Genomic DNA, 21,104 nt, shown 5'->3' with positions numbered 1-21,104 from the left:
GTGTGTGCTAAGCAGCAGAGGCAGCCAGCAGCCATGCAAAGTCTGCCTGCCCCCTCCCTCCACAGCCCACTATAATCTCAGTACAACGGCAAGAGATAAGTTACCTCCTGCAGAGCCTGGGCCAGCTGCTGCTTCAGGTCCTCTTCTCCTTGCTCTTTCTCCAAACCCTGAAAAGCCAGAAACAAAACGGAAAGTTTCTCGCTGGGAGGGCAAAAAAGGAACAAAATCCAGCAACAAGCAGAGCAAACCAGCTAGTGTGAGCATCTGGGAACAACAGGGGGCAGGGAGCAGGTGGAAAATCTCCGTTTTACTTCAAGCTGTTGGCAGTAAAGGATTTAAGCAGAGTTAACTGCTCAAATACCGCACATCTCAGGGCTGTCACCTTCAAGCCACCATTCAGGTTGTTCTGCAGAAACTCTGGGCTAATACTCCAAGTCTCTACTGGTCAATGCTGTACTCCCAAAAGGATGTAAACTGAGAGCTTCTGAGCTGTCAAATATGTAAACTCATACATAATCCCCCAGACTGGCACTCATGAACTCCACCATGTTTCTTCCCTCAACTCTGGCCACGCTGTCTCTCACTGTGAGTCTCTTCATCACTTCTGGCCCACAAATTGGTTCTCCTCTCACCTTGCCTGAGCTTATGCTATATTTCTTCCATCAGCCCCCTCTGATGTGAATGCCTTCCGCATCATCATTACCCCACATCCAGCACCTTCCACAAGTACCTCTGGGCCATTCCCTCCTCACTTTAACATTTACCTAGTTATTTAATATGCCAACTTGAAATTGTTCTCTAATTTAAATATACTGAGTTAAAACTGTTCTGATTACTTTATATGTATAATACTCTTGTCTCCTCAACAAGATATATTCCTTAATGGCAAAAACCATTTATTAAGCATCTTTATAACTGCCCAAGCCCAAGTATAGTACCAAGCAGCAAGGGTTAAATAAGCTTGTGAACAAGTAGTAGGGGTAGGATAAATCCCTAGGGCTTGGTGGCAGAGGGAAATGCAGCTAATAAACAAAGGACTAGATACACTTCACTAAGAGTAATTTACACATGACCCTCTCAAACTCAGAGAAATTCTTTAAACCAGTGCTTTTGCCTTTCTTCGCCGTTTTGGTATGGAAAGAGATTTTACAGCTATATCTTGAAGCAAGCCCAGAGCAGCCACAAATATTAATTAATACTAACTCTTTTTCCTGAACACAGCCTTTAAAGAGAGTTCTGCTCTGGTGAAGGGGTCAGATGCTAAATATATAGAGATAAACCTCCCTCTATTAATTTCAAGAACTAGTCCAGGTTGGATAAGGAAAGCAAAAAAGTACACACAGGCAAACAGTGTATACCCTTAGAAAGACGTATTTAATCCATGGCCTTTGCCAATACTACCAGTTTGAGGGGATTCCAGAGATTAGAACGGAAATTTATAAATTGTTCAGAAATAAGTCAACACCGCTGGTTGTTCCTTGCCCTGAGCAAAATAAACAAAAGATAAAAAAGTTTATTCACTTTGATCCTGATTGGCCCTTCTTAGTACGAAGTTCACAATGGGGAATTCTTGACATTCAGATTACCTGAGCAAGTAGGTTGGAGTAAAATGTGCAGTTCTTGCCAGATGGGAACTGACATTTTGAGCAGGGACCAGATCAGCTCTAGCCTGGAAGCTTTCTGCAAGAGCTTGTCAGCTAAGCAAACGACTCAGGGACGGGACACATTTGGTCTTACCTTGACAGAGTTAAGACAGTCATTATTTTACCTTCCGGCGAAAGGCAGTGTAGGAAGTGGCTTATCACTCAACTCAACAGTTGAGTTATGGTGTACCTGTTCTCTCCTATGCTGGCTGCTCAGGACAGAAACAAAAACAGTCTGCCTTTCCAGCCTTCCACTTCCTAGGTTAGCTACAGAGTTAATTAACCATCACAGCTAACAAGTTGCCAGGTACAAGGGCCGAGCAACCAGCTGACCCCGACCTGCCTTGGATCTAACTGATTTGCCTTTGACCACAAAGCAAAGAAAGATAACTCACAAGGACAATTCTTGGTTTAATTAGAGTATGCTGTGGTTTTGTGGCACCCTGACCTTCATCCAACCTCTCTGAATTTACCTCGGTTCTGAGATGCCTCAGCTTTACATCCCGAGATCAGCTACATCCCAGCTGGCTCTGCCACCTTATACCCCATCTTCGCACCCCAACTCTATTCTAGCTCTTGATCTGATCATCATGCTGAAGCCTTAATCCTTGACTTGACCCCGTTCTCTCATCTCACAGTTTTCTGTTCCCATTCCATCTCCTGTCCCTGGTGCTCAGTATTGGGTCACTGATCCGGAAACAGAGAGCTCTGGCCAGAGGCTCACAAAGGGCCTGCCCACCCCTCTGAGGGGCAGTCTTGTCTTTCCCTCCTGTGTGGTACCTGGAGATGCTGTTCCTCCTCCTGGAAAGTCTTCTCTAGCTGCTCCACTCGGGCCTGCTGCTGGGCCTGCTCCGCACATAGCTGGGACTGTAAATCCTGGAGTTCCTGCTCCATTTTCACAATCATCTTTGAGTTCCCTTCTTGGGTCTGCTTTTTCACATTCAGAACAGATACCTGTTTTTCCTGCATTTGTGTTTTCAGCTTCAGAATCCTGGACATGGTCACCCTAAACAGGTCTAAGCTGCTCTGAGACGCTGAAGGGTTTGAGGTTTTTTTCTGCTTCTTTTGCTGAAGCTCTACGACTTCTACGGGGCCAGGGGAAACATGAGCCCCTGTGGTCTTCTCACTCGGCTCAAAAGAAGTCAACTTAGGATCCAAATATTCAGGGGGGTGACTGGCTACTTCACTTTTCCCAGATGACTTCACTGGTTGACCAGGTTCACAAGACACTTTACTTATTTTGCATTTCAAATTTGAGGGCCCTTCAGCTCCAAGACCCTCTAATTCATCCAAACTAAATTTCCTTTTAGTTCTCAGGCCCTTATTTTTTCCTATGATGTGGTCATTCTTTGGGGCAAGACAAGGATATATCCTTTCCCAATCTTCTTCAATAACTTCATATTCATACTCTGCATTCTCCTTATTTTCCAGAGGCACTCCAAGCTGGATGTGGTCTCCCTTATGGATAGAATAGACTTCTAAAGGTTCTAGACGTTCTCTATTCAGCCAAACACCATTCAGACTCTGGGGAAAGGGAAAGAAAGACAAAACAAGCTTCATGATTTTCCTCCTCTTAATGGAATTTCTCTCCTGCTGCTGCAAAACCTTCTGCCTTTTCAGAAGGAAAACTCTTGAGAACAAATAGAAAAGAAAGGTTCAGAAACAGCAGTCTTCAAACAGTGCTTTGGGTTTTTACCTATATTTCACATTCATGCCTCCACAGAGAACTATCTGTATAACAGGCAGAATCACCTTTTCACTGGTGGATGAATTACTCAAATAAATACAGTAGCACTAAAAGAAACTGAAATTGAATTGCTCCTATTGACCTAAACTGAAGCAATGGCCCAAGATTGAAAAACTGCTGGTAGTGAAGGAAGCAGCACCTAATGAAGAGGTTCAAAAGGTAGGCTTAGCCAGGAAAGTCACACAAGCACTGTCTCTGGATGTGGCCCCTGAACACACTGATGAATGAGCAAAGCACTTCCCAGTACACAAACCAAAAAAGAGAGGAGCAATATCCCGCACTGGGGTCAAACAGCAGGTAGGATCTGACCCCATTAATAGCACCAGAGGTCCATGGGCAATACAGCATAGTGGTTAAGAGCAGGAGTTCTGGACTCAGACAGATTTGGGTGCACAGCCCAAATGCTCCATGTTGGGCTTAGTAACTGCATGGCCTTTGACAATTTACATCACCTCTTTATGCCTCAGTTTTGTCTATAAAATAGGGATAGTACAGTACCTACCTCATAGTTCCCATGAGGAATGAATAATACATGTAAACACTTAGCACAGGGACTCACATATAATAAATGCTTGATAAATATTTACTTTTACCATTTTAATTAAATCTTAGCATAGGGGTGAAGAGTATGGACCCTGGAGTCAGACTGCCTATGTTTGTAATCTGGCTCCAACACTTAATAGCTGTGTGACTTTGGGTAAGTTTCTTAACCTCTCTATGCCCCAGTTACCATATCTATAAAATAGAGGATAATAATAGTCTCTCTCTCATGGTGTCTGTATGGGTTTAATGAGATAACATACGTAAAGCACTGAGAAAAGCACCTGGCACAGGGTAAGCATTATATAAGTGTTCACTACTATTATTATGTTCTGGCTCAGTTGATCTATCAACAATCACTTCAATTCTATGCTCAGCATCTTGCAAGGTAAATATACCGAGCGTAAAAGTAGAAGATATGAAAACAACTTTTAGCAACTGACCGTGGAAAGGAAAGCATAAAGGCACATATAAGGATATGTGGGATTACACGGCACAGCCTATAAATGCAAAGGGATATCACGTATAGCTGCATTAGCTAAGAGATGCTAATTGGGGATGAAGGCTTCTAAAATAGACTCGAAACAAATCGAGATTTAGAGTTGAAAGACACAAGTGGGCATTTTAATCCATATCAAGGACTTAACTTTGGGAGACAGGCCAGAGATGAAACTCACATATGAACTGGGACTAAGACTTATGTTTATGTTCGCAACTACAGCTACCTTTCAGCCAGAAAAAATACCTGGTCAACCCAAACGTGAGGGACAGGAGGCTTGACCACAGGGCACAGAGGATGAAGGGGAGTAGGATCTCAGCTGTGGTTTGGTATTAGGCCTGTGTCTGGTTTTATACTATTTGGCGTGGGCAGGGAGAGAGAAAAAGACAAGCACAGATACATACAGAGACAGGCTTTAACCTACTGCCTTGGGCCAACCTGGCTTATCTGGCCAACTTTCTCCCAAACTTTCTATTCATATTCAGCCTGGGAAACTAAGGGGAGTGATCAGTTCTGCTAACTTCTGAAAGAAAAGTGGGGAAATAACAAAAAAGGGGGATGGAGGCAAGAAGAATCTATTTGAGAACAATTTTTTAGCAGAATAGTCAATTTTGGATTATATGTAGGTAAAGGTGTCAAAAGTACTATGACACAGGAGGCCACCTAATGCCAAGGTATAGACATTTAAGAAAAATCTCAAAGGCAAACATAAGGTTAAATAAATACAGGTTATGGAAGTAGCCCAAGGCTAGAGAGAAAAAGGAATCCCTAAAAAGATGGAGGAAACTTTCAAGACATATTGCAGCCCTCCACTAGGTGGTCTGCATTAACCTGCCTCCTTCAGAGCGCTTTTATTTTTTATTTATTTTTTAAATTTTATTTATTTATTTTTTTGAGGAAGATCAGCCCTGAGCTAACTGCGGCCAATCCTCCTCTTTTTGCTGAGGAAGACTGGCCCTGAGCTAACACCCATGCCCATCTTCCTCTACTTTATATGTGGGATGCCTACCACAGCATGGCTTGCCAAGTGGTGCCATGTCCACACCCAGGATCCGAAGCAGGGAACCCCGGCTACCAAAGTGGAATGTGCGCACTTAACCGCTGTGCCACCAGGCCGGCCCCAAGAACCCTTTCAGGTCTGGAAAATAAGCTCTCAAAATTTTCCCATCACAGGGACTTCATCAGACTAAAGAGCTTCTTCAAGGCAAATGAAAACAGGATTGAAACAAAAAAACAACCCACTAACTGGGAAAAAATATTTGCAAGTCATATATCTGACAAAGGCTTAATATCCATAATATATAAAGAACTCACACAACTCAACAACAAAATATCAAACAACCCGATCAAAAAATGGGCTGGAGACACGAACAGACATTTCTCCAAAGAAGATATACAGATGGCCAATAGGCACATGAAAAGATGCTCATCATCGCTGATCATCAGGGAAATGCAAATCAAAACTACACTAAGATATCACCTTACACCCATTAGAATGACAAAAATATCTAAAACTAATAGTAACAAATGCTGGAGAGGTTGTGGAAAAAAAGGAACCCTCATACACTGCTGGTGGGAATGCAAACTGGTGCAGCCACTATGGAAAACAGTACGGAGATTCCTCAAAAAATTAAAAATAGAACTACCATATGACCCAGCTATCCCACTACTGGGTATCTATCCAAAGAGCCTGAAGTCAGCGATTCCAAAAGTCCTATGCACCCCAATGTTTACTGCAGCATTATTTACAATAGCCAAGACTTGGAAGCAACCTAAGTGCCCATCAACAGATGGATGGATAAAGAAGATGTGGTATATATATACAATGGAACACTACTCAGCCGTAAAACAGAACAAAACCATTCCATTTGCAATAACATGGATGGACCTTGAGGGAATTATGTTAAGTGAAATAAGCCAGTTAGAGAAGGACAATCTCTGTATGACTCCACTCATATGAGGAATTTAAACATGTGGACAAAGAGAACAGATTAGTGGATACCAGGGGAAAATGGGGTGGGGGGTGGGCACAAAGGGTGAAGGGGTGCACCTACAACATGACTGACAAACAATAATGTACAAGTGAAATTTCACAAGATTGTAACCTATCAACTCAATAAAAATTTAAAAAAAAAATTTTCCCATCACATTTTATCCTTGGATCCCTCTATGTTTACCCATTCATCACCCTTGGTGACACCTAGTGGTATAATTTGGACCACAGCCCTGAGTCAGGTCTGTTCACAAGGTGATTGTAGAATAGGATGAAAACACCATGGCTATATAAGAACAATTGAGCACTGCCCAGGATATGATCTCAAATACAGTGGTTTAAATAAATCAAACTCTGTTCAAGCCTTTCCTGATGTTGGTTTTCATAATCACCAGTTTGAAACATGTCAACAGCAAAGTGATAACCAAAGAGAAGCCTGCCCGATGTCTCTCAGCCATCACTGGGAAAAAGGTGGGATAACCCACACCCTCTTAAACACTAATTACTTCCCCTGATGCTCAATCTGTCCAGCATTTTTAATCAGTTGTTGAGGACAGTGGAAACTCAAAGCCAAGAGGCAATGTTTTCTTGGAGTTTTCCAGGTGATTTATGTAAATGTTTAAAACAGCTGTGGCTAAGTCTCACCCTCAGACTGAGTTAATTGGTTTGAGATAGGGACTAGGCATCAGGATTTTTAAAGTCAGGTTTATATACAAAGACATACAGTAAGTAACTGTGTCAACACACAGTGCCCCTTTACAGTCAACCCTTCCCCCATTCCCAGGCGACTATTCATCTGTTCTCTGCCCTACATAGGTTTGCCTTTTCCAGAATGTTGTATAAATGGAATCATACAGTATATACCTTTTTGAGTCTGGCTTCTTTAACTTAGGATAATGACTCTGAGATTCATCCATGGTGCTGCATTAACAGCAGTCTGATGTTTTTATTGCCAAGTAGTATTCCAGGGTAAGGGTGTACCAGTTTGTTTATCCATTCTCTAGTTGTTTTTTCCAGTTTTGGGTGACTATGAATAAATATACTATATTTATAGTATAAACCATTCACAGACAAGTTTCTGTGACAACATGTGTTTTCATTAATTTATGGTAAATACCTAGAAATAGGATCATTGGGTTTAACTGCTTAACAGTAAGAAACTCCCAAACTATTCTTCAAAGTGGCAATACCATTTTGTATTCTCACTTGCCATGTTTAAGAGTTCCAGTTACCCTACATGCTCACTGCACTTTGTATTGTTTTATTTTAGAAATTCTAATAGATGTGTACAAGCTAATATTTTTTAAATTCTTTACTAAAACATTACAAAAATAAAAGTGCACAAATCAAAATGCACAATCAGATGAATAATCACAAAGTGAACATCTCAATGCAACTACCACAAGGTTAAAAAAAAAAACAACAAAACCCACATTATCAGCAACCCAGACGTCCCCTTGTGCCTCCTTTTAGCCACTAAGCCCCTTCCTGCTCCATACAGTGACTACTAGCCTGGCTCAACATCACGCATTAGTTTTGCCTGGTTTTGAACACTATATAAATGGCACATATAATGTGTATTCTTTTGTGTCTGTCTTCTTTCACTCAATATTATGTTTCTGAGATTTATCCATGTTGTTGGATATACAGTCGTGTGCTGCATAACAATGTTTTGGTCAATGACGGACGGTGGTCCCGTCAGATTAGTACCATATAGCCTGGGTGTATAATAGACTGTACCATCTAGGTTTGTGTAAGACCACTCTTGTTCGCACAACAATGAAATTGCCTAACAAGGCATTTCTCAGAACATATGCCTTGCATTAAGCAAAATATGATTGTAATAGTTCACTCAAATTCATTACAGTATAGTGTTTCACCATAAGAATATTCCAGTTTATTTATCCATTCCACTATTGATGGACATTTGGGTTGTCTCCCCGGGAGTAAAAATATTGTCATGAGGTATATATACGTGCAACTTTAATAAATATTGCCAAATAATTTTCCAAAATAGTTGTACCAAATTTACAATTTACTTCTACCAAAAGACTAACTCGCTCCATATCCTTGCTAACACCTGGCATCATCATTATTTAATTTTAGCCACTCTGGTGGGTGTGTAGTGGTATTCCACTGTGGTTTTAATTTGCAGTTCTCTGATCATTAGTGAAACTGAACAACTTTTCACGGATATTGAACATTTGGATACAGTCTTTCGTGAAGTATCTGGCTCTCACCTATTTTTAAAACTAGGTTATCTTTCTTATTGATTTGGTGTTCTGTATATATCCAAGTATAAGTCCTTCAACAGTTGTGTGTAGCAAATATCTTCTACCCTGAGCTTGCCTTTCACTCTTTTAATATCATGATGTCTCTTGACGAACGAAAGTTCTTAATTTTAATGTGACACCATCAGTATTTTCTTAAGATACCCTGCATCAGGGCAAAAACTGGAAACAGAGTTGAGAACCACTGCTTCAGCTGCTGAAAAACCAGAAGCTAAACTGTCCCAAGCAGCAAGGTCTGTTCACACAGAGTATAACTTGCCAGAGACTTTAAATGCCAGAGCCTATGGAAGGATAAAGGTAGGAATCAGCAGGTATCAGGTGAACAGCAACACAGTAAGAGGAGAAGAATGAGAAAGGTTCAAACGATACACCTGAGCCTTTAGGACTGGAGACAAGCAAACTGGAGACAGGCATTTCAGATTGTGACTTTGAAATAACCAATTTTCTGAAAGAGCTGGATACCAACACATAGGATGAGTCATCTGAAGAGCTTCTTAGTGAACTGAAATCTACACAGCTACAACCATCCTCATATTTTGTGTGCAGAGTTAGCAGTCCTCCAAGGTTATTTTTTTAAGCCAATTTTAAGCCAAAACTGCATTTGTTGCAATTTTTGTATCTGGACTTAAGCTTTCACGTTCTGGCTATTCCAGCATATAAGAGAGACCATTTCATGAAGAGAGAATGTACTTCTGAGTTTCAAATTATTAGAAATATCTACCTCTTGAAAGAGACTTGGCAAATGGCTTCAAATATGACCATAACAATAATATCCTGCACCTGAAATTCAAATCCTTCATCAGTAGAAAGCGGCTGCCAAGGCATCATGCCAGAAAGAAACCAGAAAGAAAAAGAGCATCTGTTAATGAAAAAAACGGGGGCGGGGGGGGGGGGTGGTTTAACTGCAAAAATACTCGCTACATCAAAACACCCCAGTCACAGCTTCTCTCAAAAATCAGAGTTGCCTCACAAACTGAATCAAAGCTAAGTGGCTTACATAGAGTGTACAGAAAAGACTTCGAAGAATCAGGAGCCTAATTTTCCTCTATATTATCGGTCTGAGACCTCAAAGAGGAGTGTCATGGTAACAACAGCCCTAGAACAAAGGGTACAAAGCAAACAGTGGAGAGTGGCCTGAGAGCACAGCCATGATCTGTTGCTGGCACAGGCTGCCTCCCTCTGTGTCCTTGAGGCTGATGTTCAAGGAACACTAAAATCAGTCAGCTGGTGGGTTCCCAACCTCTCAAAATCTGCTGCCCCATAAATGAAGCACATCCATACTGCACATAATCAAGGAAAGAAGAAGCAGAGAACTCCCCTCTATAATATCGTAACCCCATTTCTCAGATAGCCAGCTCTGATGAGGAAAACATCTTTCCCTAAGGTGTTCTGATATAAGTTATTGCAGGGGCTTTAAAACCTTGAAGGAATGTCTTAAATACATATAACTAATTTTTTTAAAAATCATGCAGCCAGTATGGCAAATTGCTTGTGTCCTTTACTGGTATTTGACAACAGGGCATAGTAGACAGACCCATTTATGTTTGAGCCCTGGCTCATTCACCCACTCAACCAGTCAGTTATGTAAACTGGCCTTGGGCAAGTCAGTTTCTCTCTCTGGACCTCAGATTCATCTGACCCCAGAAGGTTAAACTAGATCATCTCTAAGGCCTCCTTCTCAGTGCCAATTTCATTTCTACTCATAAGGCCTTGCCAGGAGTGCTGAATCAATTTACTTAGCATTTACAGCCTCTCCTTTAACACAGTACCACCCCAACTTAATCCTCGTGCAGGAAGGAACTTTCTCCAACAGCTTAAATCTAGCAGTTATATGCCTGCAGAATGAGGCTGCTGGGTAGGCCTGTAGGATACCTGCAACATTATGAATGATAAATATATAATTGGTCTTCATCCCCACTTCTAGGACAGAGCTTCTAAAACCCTTGGATTTTCCTAAGTGGTGAGAGAGGAAAAGTCTTTTGTTACATTAATGAGGTGACTTTTGGAATGCCCCTAGATCACCTATAGATGGGGCAGGTTTCCAAGGGACCCACCCTGTGATTAGAGAACTGGAACTTTCAGTCCCACTCGTCAACCTCCTGGGAGGGGAGAGGAGCTGGAGGTTGAACTGATTATCAATGATCAATGACCAATGACTTATTGAATCACAGCTATGCCATGAAGCCTCCACAAAAACCGGCAAGGACAGGCTCAGAGAGTTTCTGGGTTGATGAATACATGGAGGTGCTGGGAGAGTGGTGCACACAGACAGGGCATGAAAGTTTCGTGTCCCTTCCCACATACCTTGCCCTACGCATCTCCTCCATTTGGATGTTCATCTGTATCCCTTTATCATATCTTTTTATAATAAACTGCTAAACATAAGTAAATGTTTCCCAGAGTTTTGTGAGTTGCTCTAGCTAATTAACTGAAGCCAAGGGGGAAGAGGTCATGGGAACCTCTGCTTTATAGCCAGTTTGTGAGAAGAACAGGTAACAACCCGGACTTGTGGCTGGCATATGAAGTCCAAGGAAGGTGTCTTTGGAACCTCTAATCTACAGCCAGTTGCTCAAAAGCACAGGTGTTAATCTGGCCTTGCAACTGGCAATTGGCATCTGAAGCGGAGGGCGGTCTTGTGGCATTGAGCCTGCAGAACCTGCTGCTATCTCCAGTAGATAGTGTCAGTATTGAGCTGAACTGCAGGACACTAGCATTGCTTGGTGGTGTGGGGGAAAACCACTCACATACACGCTGGAATTGGTCTCAGAACCATTTTAATATTCTTCCTTCTAACAGACCTCTTTAAAATCCTTCCAACCAGAGCAGTGTAAAACGGTGTCTGAAGACATTTTATACTTTCTAATCCTTAACTGTCTACATTAGAATTTCTCTCACCTCATAGCCTATATGTTCACTGTATTCCTGGGTGCTTACACATCCCTACTTTACGTACTTCCTAATTGCTGGGCCTTATACACCATTTTACCTCCCTTAGTATTCACACTAGACCAGTGTTTTCAAATTTTTTAAAGCAGAAAAACCCTTTATTCAAAGAAGATCTTCCTAAGAACACCAATAGTAAAATAGGTACAAAAGGGGGGAGGTGGTTTGCTCTGATTGAAAGGAGTGGGGAAGGGAAGGCGCTAAGTACAGTCAGCTGAGCTCCTCCCTCCTCCCCATGCCCTGAACCACAGATGTACTCCAGAATCTTCTTCAGGTTCCCAAGGTTTCTGGACTTTCAACTTACAAAGGGCCAATTCCCCCAGTAACTTAGTCCAGTTTCTGGCACAGAACCTACTGCTCCAATTCAGGCGTTCCCTCAAAGTAACTAACTTCAAGTCATTAGAAATTATTTTGGCATAATCAAATCTCTGGCAACAGACAGAAGTGGTTGTCTCTGTGGAAGACAACTGGGTGGCTAGGGGAGAAGATATCTTTTGAATCTTTTAATTTTGTACCATGTATTGCCTATGCAAAAAAAAACTAATTTAAAAATAAACAAAAAGTCAATAAAAGTCATTAGGCTTCTACGGATTCCTGTACCTTGTTGTCCATAATTGTCCACTGGCCCTCGGCATTCTGCTTCAAAACACAGTGGTTTCGGGAAATCATCAGAGGGCAGATTTTTGATACCAGCTGGTATGTGACACCAAATCCTCGCCCTACAGTCACCTAGGAAGACAACAATATAAGAGACACAATCAGCTATTGTGCTGAAAAGGGAGGTCCTTTACAATGTTGTCAACTAGCAGTATACACGTCTTGACTTACGAAACTGGATTCCTGTGAAACCCAAACAGTTCATCTGCTATCTCCTCCAGCTGCCATGGGAGCCATCATGTAAAAAAGGCAAGAAGCTGTGACAAGAGACAGCTGAATGGAGTTAATCACAGAATATCAGGGTTGGTAGGACTCCGAAAAGTCATGAGATGGAGGAATTCTTTCTACACACCCCACCAACTAGTCTTAAACACTGCTAAGAACTACAGCCTCTATACAAGACAGTCCCTCCAATTTTCTAATGGCTCCGACTTGACACCTTTCTCCCTATAAATTCCATCCACTGGCCCTGGCTCCGCCCTGGGCACCATGAGAAAATCTCCAAGCCCCCTCCCACATGACAGCTATAAAGTGTCTACTGGCTATTCTGTTCTCTTGGCCCTATGTTGCCAGTTACCTCAACCTAACTCTCATGGCATAGGTTTGACTCTTTGACACTTTAATGGGTCTGTGAAGAGACTCCTGGCTTATTTTTATTCCTGGATGCCATATTAACAAAAATAAACTTAATTTCTGTTACACAGCGAAATCCAAGTATCACTTTCCCAGTTCTAGATATTATCACTGGAGCATATAAATTGCATTAGCTTTCAGAGCAGATCTGTCACACTGCCAATGTATCCTCAGGCTTAGGAATGATTAAATTTCTTGGTCTAACCCTCCCCAAAGAACTGCTATGCGAAGTCATGTCTCTTCTGTCCTATACTTGACTAGTTGGTAAATCCGGATTTGAGTGCAGGAACTTACATTGATTCCTATTAAATTTCATCTTGTTAGTTCAGCCTATCACAGGAGCTTGTCAAACCTCTCTGAATTCTTAATCTGCCATCAGACATAGTCAATATCCCTTCTAGCCTTTGAATCACCCACCAAATTGATGTGATGCCCTCTGTACCTTCATTCAAGACACAGATAAAAGACTGAAACAGGACATAGCCAAAGGCAAAGCTCTCAGGAAAGCCTAGTAAACATTCTACCACACAATCTGGGTACACCTTCAACCAGTTGTGATTCAACCCAAGTCTGTGCATTGAGTCCATATTTTCCATCAGATCCACAAGGACTGTATGAGAGCCACTGCAAAAGGTTGTAAAGAAGCCTCAATTCATATCTATCATCCTTTCCTGACGGACCAGTCTAATTCATAATAACCCTGTCAAGGCCAGAAATGAAATTCTTCTGAGGTCCAGATCTTAGAAGTCCCTGCTTATTCTCTTGGTGCATGAGCCACCTCTTTGATGACCCATACCACAACCCTTACCTGGGAACATCAGGCCAAATAATACGTGGTTTTGTAAAAGCTGCCTTCTTTGCTCCTTTTGAAAATCTTTCAGAATCATGCCTGTCCTCCTCAGTCCCTGAAAGACCACCACGACTCTCCTTCGCCTGATCGATGCCTCCCACAAATTCTCATCTCAGTAACTGACACTACCATCCAACCACCTGCTTAGCCCAAAACCCAGGAGCCCTCTTCGATTCTTCTGTCCCTCATCTCACATTCAAATCAGTAAATTCTACTGGCTGTAATTCAGCATGTCCTAAATCTGTTCAGTTCTATCTCCATGACCACTGCCTTAGTCCAAGCAACCTGGCTTCTTCCAGTTACACTGTTTTCGCTCGTGCGCTAGCCCCCCTAAATTTTATTCTTCACATAGCAGCTGGAGTGGTGATGTAAAAACTTTAAATCAGATCATTTCCCTTCTTTCTTTAAAATTCTCCAATGATCCAAACTTCCTCCCACAGCCTATAAGGCCCTGAAGGTCCTAACCCCCTTCACCTCTTAGTCTTATCTCATACCATGGTCAGAAGCACTCACCACTACGAGAAATATTCACTGTCACAGTCATTTCACCTTTTCCCTCTGCTTAGAACACTGTTCTCTCAGACATTTGCATGGGCTCCTTCTCATCCTTCAAGTTTCAGCTCCTCAGAGGCGTACTCTGATTACCTGGTACAAAGCTGCTGCCTGCTCCCTCCTGAGCCCGCTGCCATTATATTCCTTCATGTTATTAGCATGGATTTACCACAATCCAAAATTATCCTGTTGGTTTTACCTATTTATTTCTGTCTCCCCCTTATGAGAACACTTACTAGAATTTCATCAGCAGGGCCCTTATCTGTCTTGTGTAACACTGTATTTCTGTACCCAGCAGTACCTGGTGCTCAGTAAATATTTGTGAATAAATAGAAGAAAAAAGAAATTTTGCTTATGAGTCCTCCCAGATTCTAGGATGGGTATTTATTTAGGTCAGAAGTTGGAAACTCGGTTATTACCACTGAAAACTATGGAAAAGCAAGGACCTCTTACAATCTGACTATTCCCCTTTAAAATGTTGTGGTGACCATATCCACCAAAACCCTGAGTCTGAAGTTTTTCGGTTCTTTGACAGTTTGCCAGAAATTCCATTAATTATAGAAGTTCCTCTGAATTAATACATATATCCTTTAAAAATGGAATATTTAAGGATTTAAATGTCATCCATATTCAGTAAGAATTTCCATTTAGGTAGCTTTATTTCTAATAAAGGAAGTATTTCATATTCCATTGTAATACTTGAGGGGAGACAGCTAGATTGCCATTGTTGAGTAGCCTAGGGAAAGAACTACAGAAAAAGGAGATGAGTGCCATTTTCTGAAATTGCCTCCTACAGACTCTAAATCCAGGAAAGGAAGGAAGGACTCTTTTTCATCCTTTCCTTCACTGTTTGGTCCTAGAATTTACCTTCGTACACCATGGTTAAAGAGTCTACAATGAGCTTATCGGGATATCCCAGCATCATTCTTAACATAAAACTAAATTTCCCATGGGAACTGAGTGCCAATAAACTGCCAACTCATATGTTGGGCTGTTTCTATTCACAACAGTTGTGTAAGCCTTTGAGCTTACTGATATTATGGGTCTACAAGATCATCTTGTCCTTACACACCTTCACTAGTGCTATCCCCTTCCTCCTGGCCACGACTCCTACTGTTTCCCAGATGACCGGCAAATGTTCTAGAATCATCCTTTCCCTTTTCCAACCCTCTTAGGGCAGAAAGTTTCATGAAAACCAAACACAAGAGAAGAAAAAGGGAAAAATGAAGATACTATGGCTTTTCCCAAACCTAGATACTTACAGGGCCAGGAAACTAGCTCATCTGAAATAAATCTTTAACTTGTTTTTCCAGCAAACTCTTTGGTTTGCTTTAAGAAGTTTAAAGACATACATTCAAGCAGACAATTTACTACAGTACTCCCTTCAGTGAAATGAGATGAACCTTCTTTTATTACTTTATCTGTGAAATTTTATCTGAGACTGTGAGGGCAACTGGGAAGGCAAGAAACTGACCTTTCTCTGCTGTTATAATTAAATGGTATCAGCACACCTCCTAAAATTGTGTGCTTACCAGCTTGTGAACCACAGTTTGAGGACCAGTACAGTAAGACTTCATCTCCCGGCTTTGATTCAGGCCTCTCATCATACAATCCAACTACTCCTAAGACCCACCTTCACAGGCAGCCAGGCCTGGCAGGCCTCTCTTCCACACAGGGCTCCAAGGCAAGCCAGTCTTTCTACTACGTCTTCACCATTCACTCTAGCTTATATGGTCTCTCCCCTGAGACACGCCACCACACAAAATTATCCACTAGTTTAAAAGACGTCAAGGAACACTTTATTGTCCTCTTGCCCTTGCTGAAGGTGCTTTAATTCTTTCTGTCCCCCACCCCCACCAAGATTCCTTGCATTACTAACCTATTCAAAAGTAGTAAATTAATCCACAACAACTGAATCTGAAAGAGTTAACATTTGATCTCTACGTAGCTGACAGGGTTGTATGTCAACCTATACAAAATAAAGTACATGCATACCTTGTCTTAGTGTGCTTCACAGATAACCATGTTTTTTACAAACTGAAGGTCTGTGGCAACTCTGCGTTGAGCAAGCCTACTGGTGCCATTTTTCCAACAGCATTTGCTCTCTTCATGTCACTGTCTCACATTTTGGTAACTCACAATATTTCAAACTTTCTCATTATTATTATATTTGTTACGATGATCTGCAATCAGTGATTTTTGATGTTACTGTTGTAATTGTTTGGAGGGCACCACGGACTGCACCCATGTAAGACGGCAAACTTGATCAACAAATGTGTGTGTTCTGGGCCGGCCCCGTGGCTGAGCGGTTAAGTTCATGTGCTCCGCTTCGGTGGCCCAGGGTTTTGCCAATTCAGATCCTGGGCACGGACATGGTACCGCTCGCTTATCAAGCCATGCTGAGGTGGCATCCCACGTGCCACAACTAGAAGGACCCGCAACTAAAAATACACAACTATGTACCGGGGGGCTTTGGGGAGAAAAAGGAAAAATAAAATCTTAAAAAATAAATAAATAAACAAATGTGTGTCTTCTGACTGCTCCACCAAACAGCCGTTCCCTGTCTCTCTCCCTCTCCTTAGGCCTCCCTATTCCCCGAGACACAACAATATTGAAATGAGACCAATTAATAACCCCACAATGGCCTCTAAGTGCTCCAGTGAATGGAAGAATCCCATGTCTCTCATTATAAATCAAGAGCCAGAAATGATTAAGTGTAGTGAGGAAGACATATCAAAAGCCAGGACAGGCCGAAAGCTTGGCCTCTTGTGCCAAGCTGTGAATGCAAAGGAAAAGTTGTTCAAGGAAATAGAAAGTGCTACTGTAGTGACCACACAAATGTAAGAAGGCAAACAGCCTTACTGCTGATACACAGAAAGTTTTAGTAGTCTGGATAGAAAATCAAACCAGCCACAACATTCCCTTAAACTAAAGCCTAATCCAGAGTAAGGCGCTAAGTCTCTTCAATTCTCTCAAGGCTGAAGAGAGGTGAGGAAGCTGCAGAAGAAGAGTCTGAAGTTGGCAGAGGTTGGTCCGTGAGGTTTAAGGAAAGAAACCGTGTCCATAACATAAAAGTGCAAGGTAATGCAGCAAGTGCTGATGGAGAAGCTACAGCAAGTTATCCGGACAATATAGCTAAGATAATGAAGTGGGTGGCTACAGTAAGCAACAGATTTTCAGTGTAGACAAAACAGCCTTATATTGGAAGAAACTGCCATCTAGGTGCTAATCTTTAAAAAAATAAAAATAAATAAATAAAAGAAATTCTGTGAGTGAAACGGCATCATCACATGCTACACAGAAATCATTCGTGAAAGAGTCAATGAATGTGGGAAACTTCACTGTTGTCTTATTTTCTTTTTTTAAAGATTTTATTTTCTTCCTTTTCCCCCCAAAGCCCCCCAGTACATAGTTGTATATTCTTCATTGTGGGTCCCTCTAGTTGTGGCATGTGGGACGCTGCCTCAGCGTGGTTTGATGAGCAGTGCCACGTCCGCACCCAGGATTCGAACCAACGAAACACTGGGCCACCTGCAGCAGAGCAGACAAACTTAACCACTTGGCCAGGGGGCCAGCCCCCACTGTTGTCTTATTTTAAGAAACTTCTCAAATGTATGGTGATGGATAAAAGCTAGACTCTTGGTAGTGAGCACAACATAGTGTATACAGAAACTGATACACAATAACATACACCTGAAATTATACAATGTTATAAAGCATCATGACCTCAATAAAATAATTTTAAAAGTTAAAGAGACTTGTCAGCTAAATGACCCTGAACCAGAAAACTAATTTTCTTCCTCTTTCTTATAAAGGACAGTACTGATACAATTGATATCTGAATAAGGTCTCTAGGTTAGATAGTATGATTATATCAATGCTATTTTTCAGACCTAATAATTGTGCTACTGTTATATATGAGAATGTCCTTGTTTTAGGAAACACCTAATCAAATATTCAGGCATAAAAGAGCATCATATCTGCGTTTTACTCTCAAATAGTTAAGGAAAAAATAAATTTACATATATAATTTAATATATAGAGAGAAAGAGGATAAAGCAAATACGGTAAAATCTCACATCTGGGGAATCTAAAGAAAGAGCATTGGTAGGTCTTTGTATTTTTCATGCAATCATTCTGTAAGTCTGAAATCATCTCAAAATAAAAAGTTGTTAAAAGTGAAAAAGAAATCGCCACAGCCACTCCAACCTTCAGCAACCACCACCCTGATCCCTCATCAATATCGAAGCAAGACCCTCCGCCAGCAAAAAGATGACAACTCCCTGACAGCTCAGATGATGGTTAGCATTTTTTAGCAATAAAGTATTTTTTAATTAAGCTATGTACCTTTTTGTTTAGACATAATGCTATTTCACTAAAAGAATGAACACCCACTGTGGACTTTTGGGCAATGATACCTGGATAAAAGAGAGATTTGGGGGCAGAAGTGTTTTCCTAGTGTTCTTCAAATCACAGCACACAAGCAACCCTTGATAACCCCCTCACCTAGCAACATTTAATGCTGGACCTGAAACTCTCCTCTGACTTGAGGAACCACTGCTCTAGGATAGCACTAAGTAATCCACATCTTGGCACTTGATCATTCGGCCTACGTGGATGTTCTCAGATTGCTTCACTGTATAAAATCCTCTTTCCCCATTCAAGCGACAAACTCTTCGAGGGCAGAAGCCATTATTATTTGGCTCTCTTACAGTACGCCAAACAATCTCAGTACTCCATACATACCTGGGAGACTGAATTGAGACTGTACAGTTTATAGAACAAACCTAACTAAACACATAATGATCAAAAAACTTCTTTATCTTTCATACAAATTACTGCCAAAACCCAAATGGTTCTCAGTCACCACAAGCCTGTCCCTAACCCAGCTCTCCTTCTCAAGCTGACTGCACTCTTAATTCTCTGCCTCCTCTTCCATCACCCTCTCTAGAACCACCACCCCAGTCCTAGCGGCCCCCAACTGGAAATATGCCTCACCTCTCCTCTTAAAAAAATTTTTTTTTACGTATTTTGCACTTACGACCGCATTAGAAAACAATATAAGCAGCCTCCGGAGAGGAGAACTCATATTTCTGAATTCCTACCCCGGATCCATCCCAGGGGGTGCCACTCGGCGGGACCCAGTACCGAGACTCACAGAACAAATGTGGCCCACCCCAAAGCACCAATCTTCCTCGAGAGTTGCAAAAGATGAGATGTTTTTACATTAAAGTTCGAGTGTTTGGGACGTGACCCAAAACTCACAATCGTTTTCAAAATAAACTCGAGAAAGTTGACGCTCTCGGCAGTCCTTCCGGTCCCCCCGCCCCTCGGCCCCTGGGCCGGCCGTGCCTCCCGCTGGAAGTTGGGGCAGCTCCGCCGTCCGCAGAGGACACCGCAGGCTCGGAGCGGCCCAAGCAGGGCTGTCCCGCTCCCCTCCCACCCAGCCGCCTCCTGCCCCTCGAAACCCCGGCTGCTCCTCACATCCTTGACGCCCACCTCTCGCTCTGCCCCTCTACCAGGCTCCTTCCTGCAACCCGGCCCCGGGCGCGCTCGCCCCGCAGGCCCAGGCCTCTCTCAAGGGGGCCATCTTTTCTCCCGCACGGCCCTTGCTTCCCCCCAAACGCCTCCCACCTCAGACCCCCCCAACCGCTCGCACCAGGACCCTTCCTCCCTTCTCTCCCCGCAAGACCCACGCTCTCCTCTGTCCCCTCTTTCCCGCTCCCTCTCCGCTCTCCATTCACCCCTCCCGCCGACGCGCTGGCCCCTCCGGCCCCAACCCCCTTCCCTCGCCTCGGGGGGACCCCTCCCCCTCACCTCGTCTCCGTCCTCCAACAGCAGCCACTCAGCGTTCATCCCCACCCGCCGCAAACACCAGCTCCGGCCACCCGCGCGGTCTCCCCTAACCAAGGAGCCGGGCTCCCCCATAGCCCACTCGCCAAGGGTCGCGGTCAACACAGAGCGAGACCACGACCCAGGTTCCCGCCGCCTCTCCGCTTCCTCGCGGGCGCCATACCTAAACAACAGACAGAAGCAATCGCTAAGCGCTCGCGATCGATGCGAACGCTCGCTGGGGCTCTGCGCCCGGCTCGCTCCAGGCCGGAAGGCCGAGTCACTGCGCCTGCGCGAGAGGCTGGCCGCGGCGGGGGCGCAGGTGTAGGGGGATCTGGCCACAGGTGGGGCGTGGTCGCCCGAGCCTCTCTAACTCTTCGGTCACACCCTTCTCGCCTTTTCTAAAAACACCAGGCCAGTCCTAGCCGCTCCAACCTGGAACCTCTTCTCACCTTTCTCTTTTTGAAAAAACTTTACTTTATGATGATTTCCATGGTATTTAAATCAATGACCAACTTTTGAACAACTTTAAACTTGTGATACTTTTTTTTTTAAAGACTGGCACCTGAACTAAGAACTGTTGCCAATCTTTTCTTTTTTTTTTGCTTTTTCTTCCCAAATCCCCCCAGTACACAGTTGCATATTTTAGTTGTGGGTCCTTTTAGTTGTGGCATGTGGGATGCCACTGCCTCAGCATGGCTTAACCAGCGGTGCCCTGTCCGGGCTCAGGATCCCAACCGGCGAAACCCTGGGCCACCAAAGTGGAGCACGCAAACTTAACCACTGGCCACGGCCGGCCCCTAAACTTGTGATAATTTTTAAATCTGTTAGGCCTCCTAAATAGCATCTGTTTTGCATGACCTCCTTTTATTAACAAATTTTTTAAAATATACTAGGCAAAGACTGAGAAAGACAAACAGCAGA

At 42.9% G+C, this 21,104-nt stretch overlaps 1 protein-coding gene across 16 annotated transcripts in view; it reads right to left on the bottom strand.

Moving 5' to 3' along the window:
• Positions 1-20,551, bottom strand: part of RNF8 (ring finger protein 8) — a 36,403-nt gene extending 15,852 nt beyond the window's left edge. For 6 of the 16 annotated variants that reach the window (XM_070584521.1, XM_070584509.1, XM_070584508.1 and 3 more), the window contains exons 1-4: positions 20,166-20,451; positions 12,257-12,385; positions 2,424-3,167; positions 105-167 (exon numbers count right to left, since the gene is read on the bottom strand). In XM_070584521.1, the coding sequence (XP_070440622.1) occupies positions 105-167; positions 2,424-3,167; positions 12,257-12,385; positions 20,166-20,276 (1,047 nt within the window). In that variant the 5' untranslated portion in view covers positions 20,277-20,451. Of the gene's footprint in view, positions 1-104; positions 168-2,423; positions 3,168-12,256; positions 12,386-12,484; positions 12,566-14,309; positions 14,597-20,165 lie in introns of those variants that run through there. The other 10 variants (XM_070584517.1, XM_070584523.1, XM_070584520.1 and 7 more) reach the window with 6 other exon arrangements.
• Positions 20,552-21,104: the final 553 nt, after the last annotated feature.

Source organism: Equus przewalskii, chromosome 19 (assembly GCF_037783145.1).
Source record: "Equus przewalskii isolate Varuska chromosome 19, EquPr2, whole genome shotgun sequence".
NCBI classification, from domain to species: Eukaryota; Metazoa; Chordata; class Mammalia; order Perissodactyla; family Equidae; genus Equus; species Equus przewalskii.
This window is presented reverse-complemented; position numbering and strand designations above follow the sequence as displayed.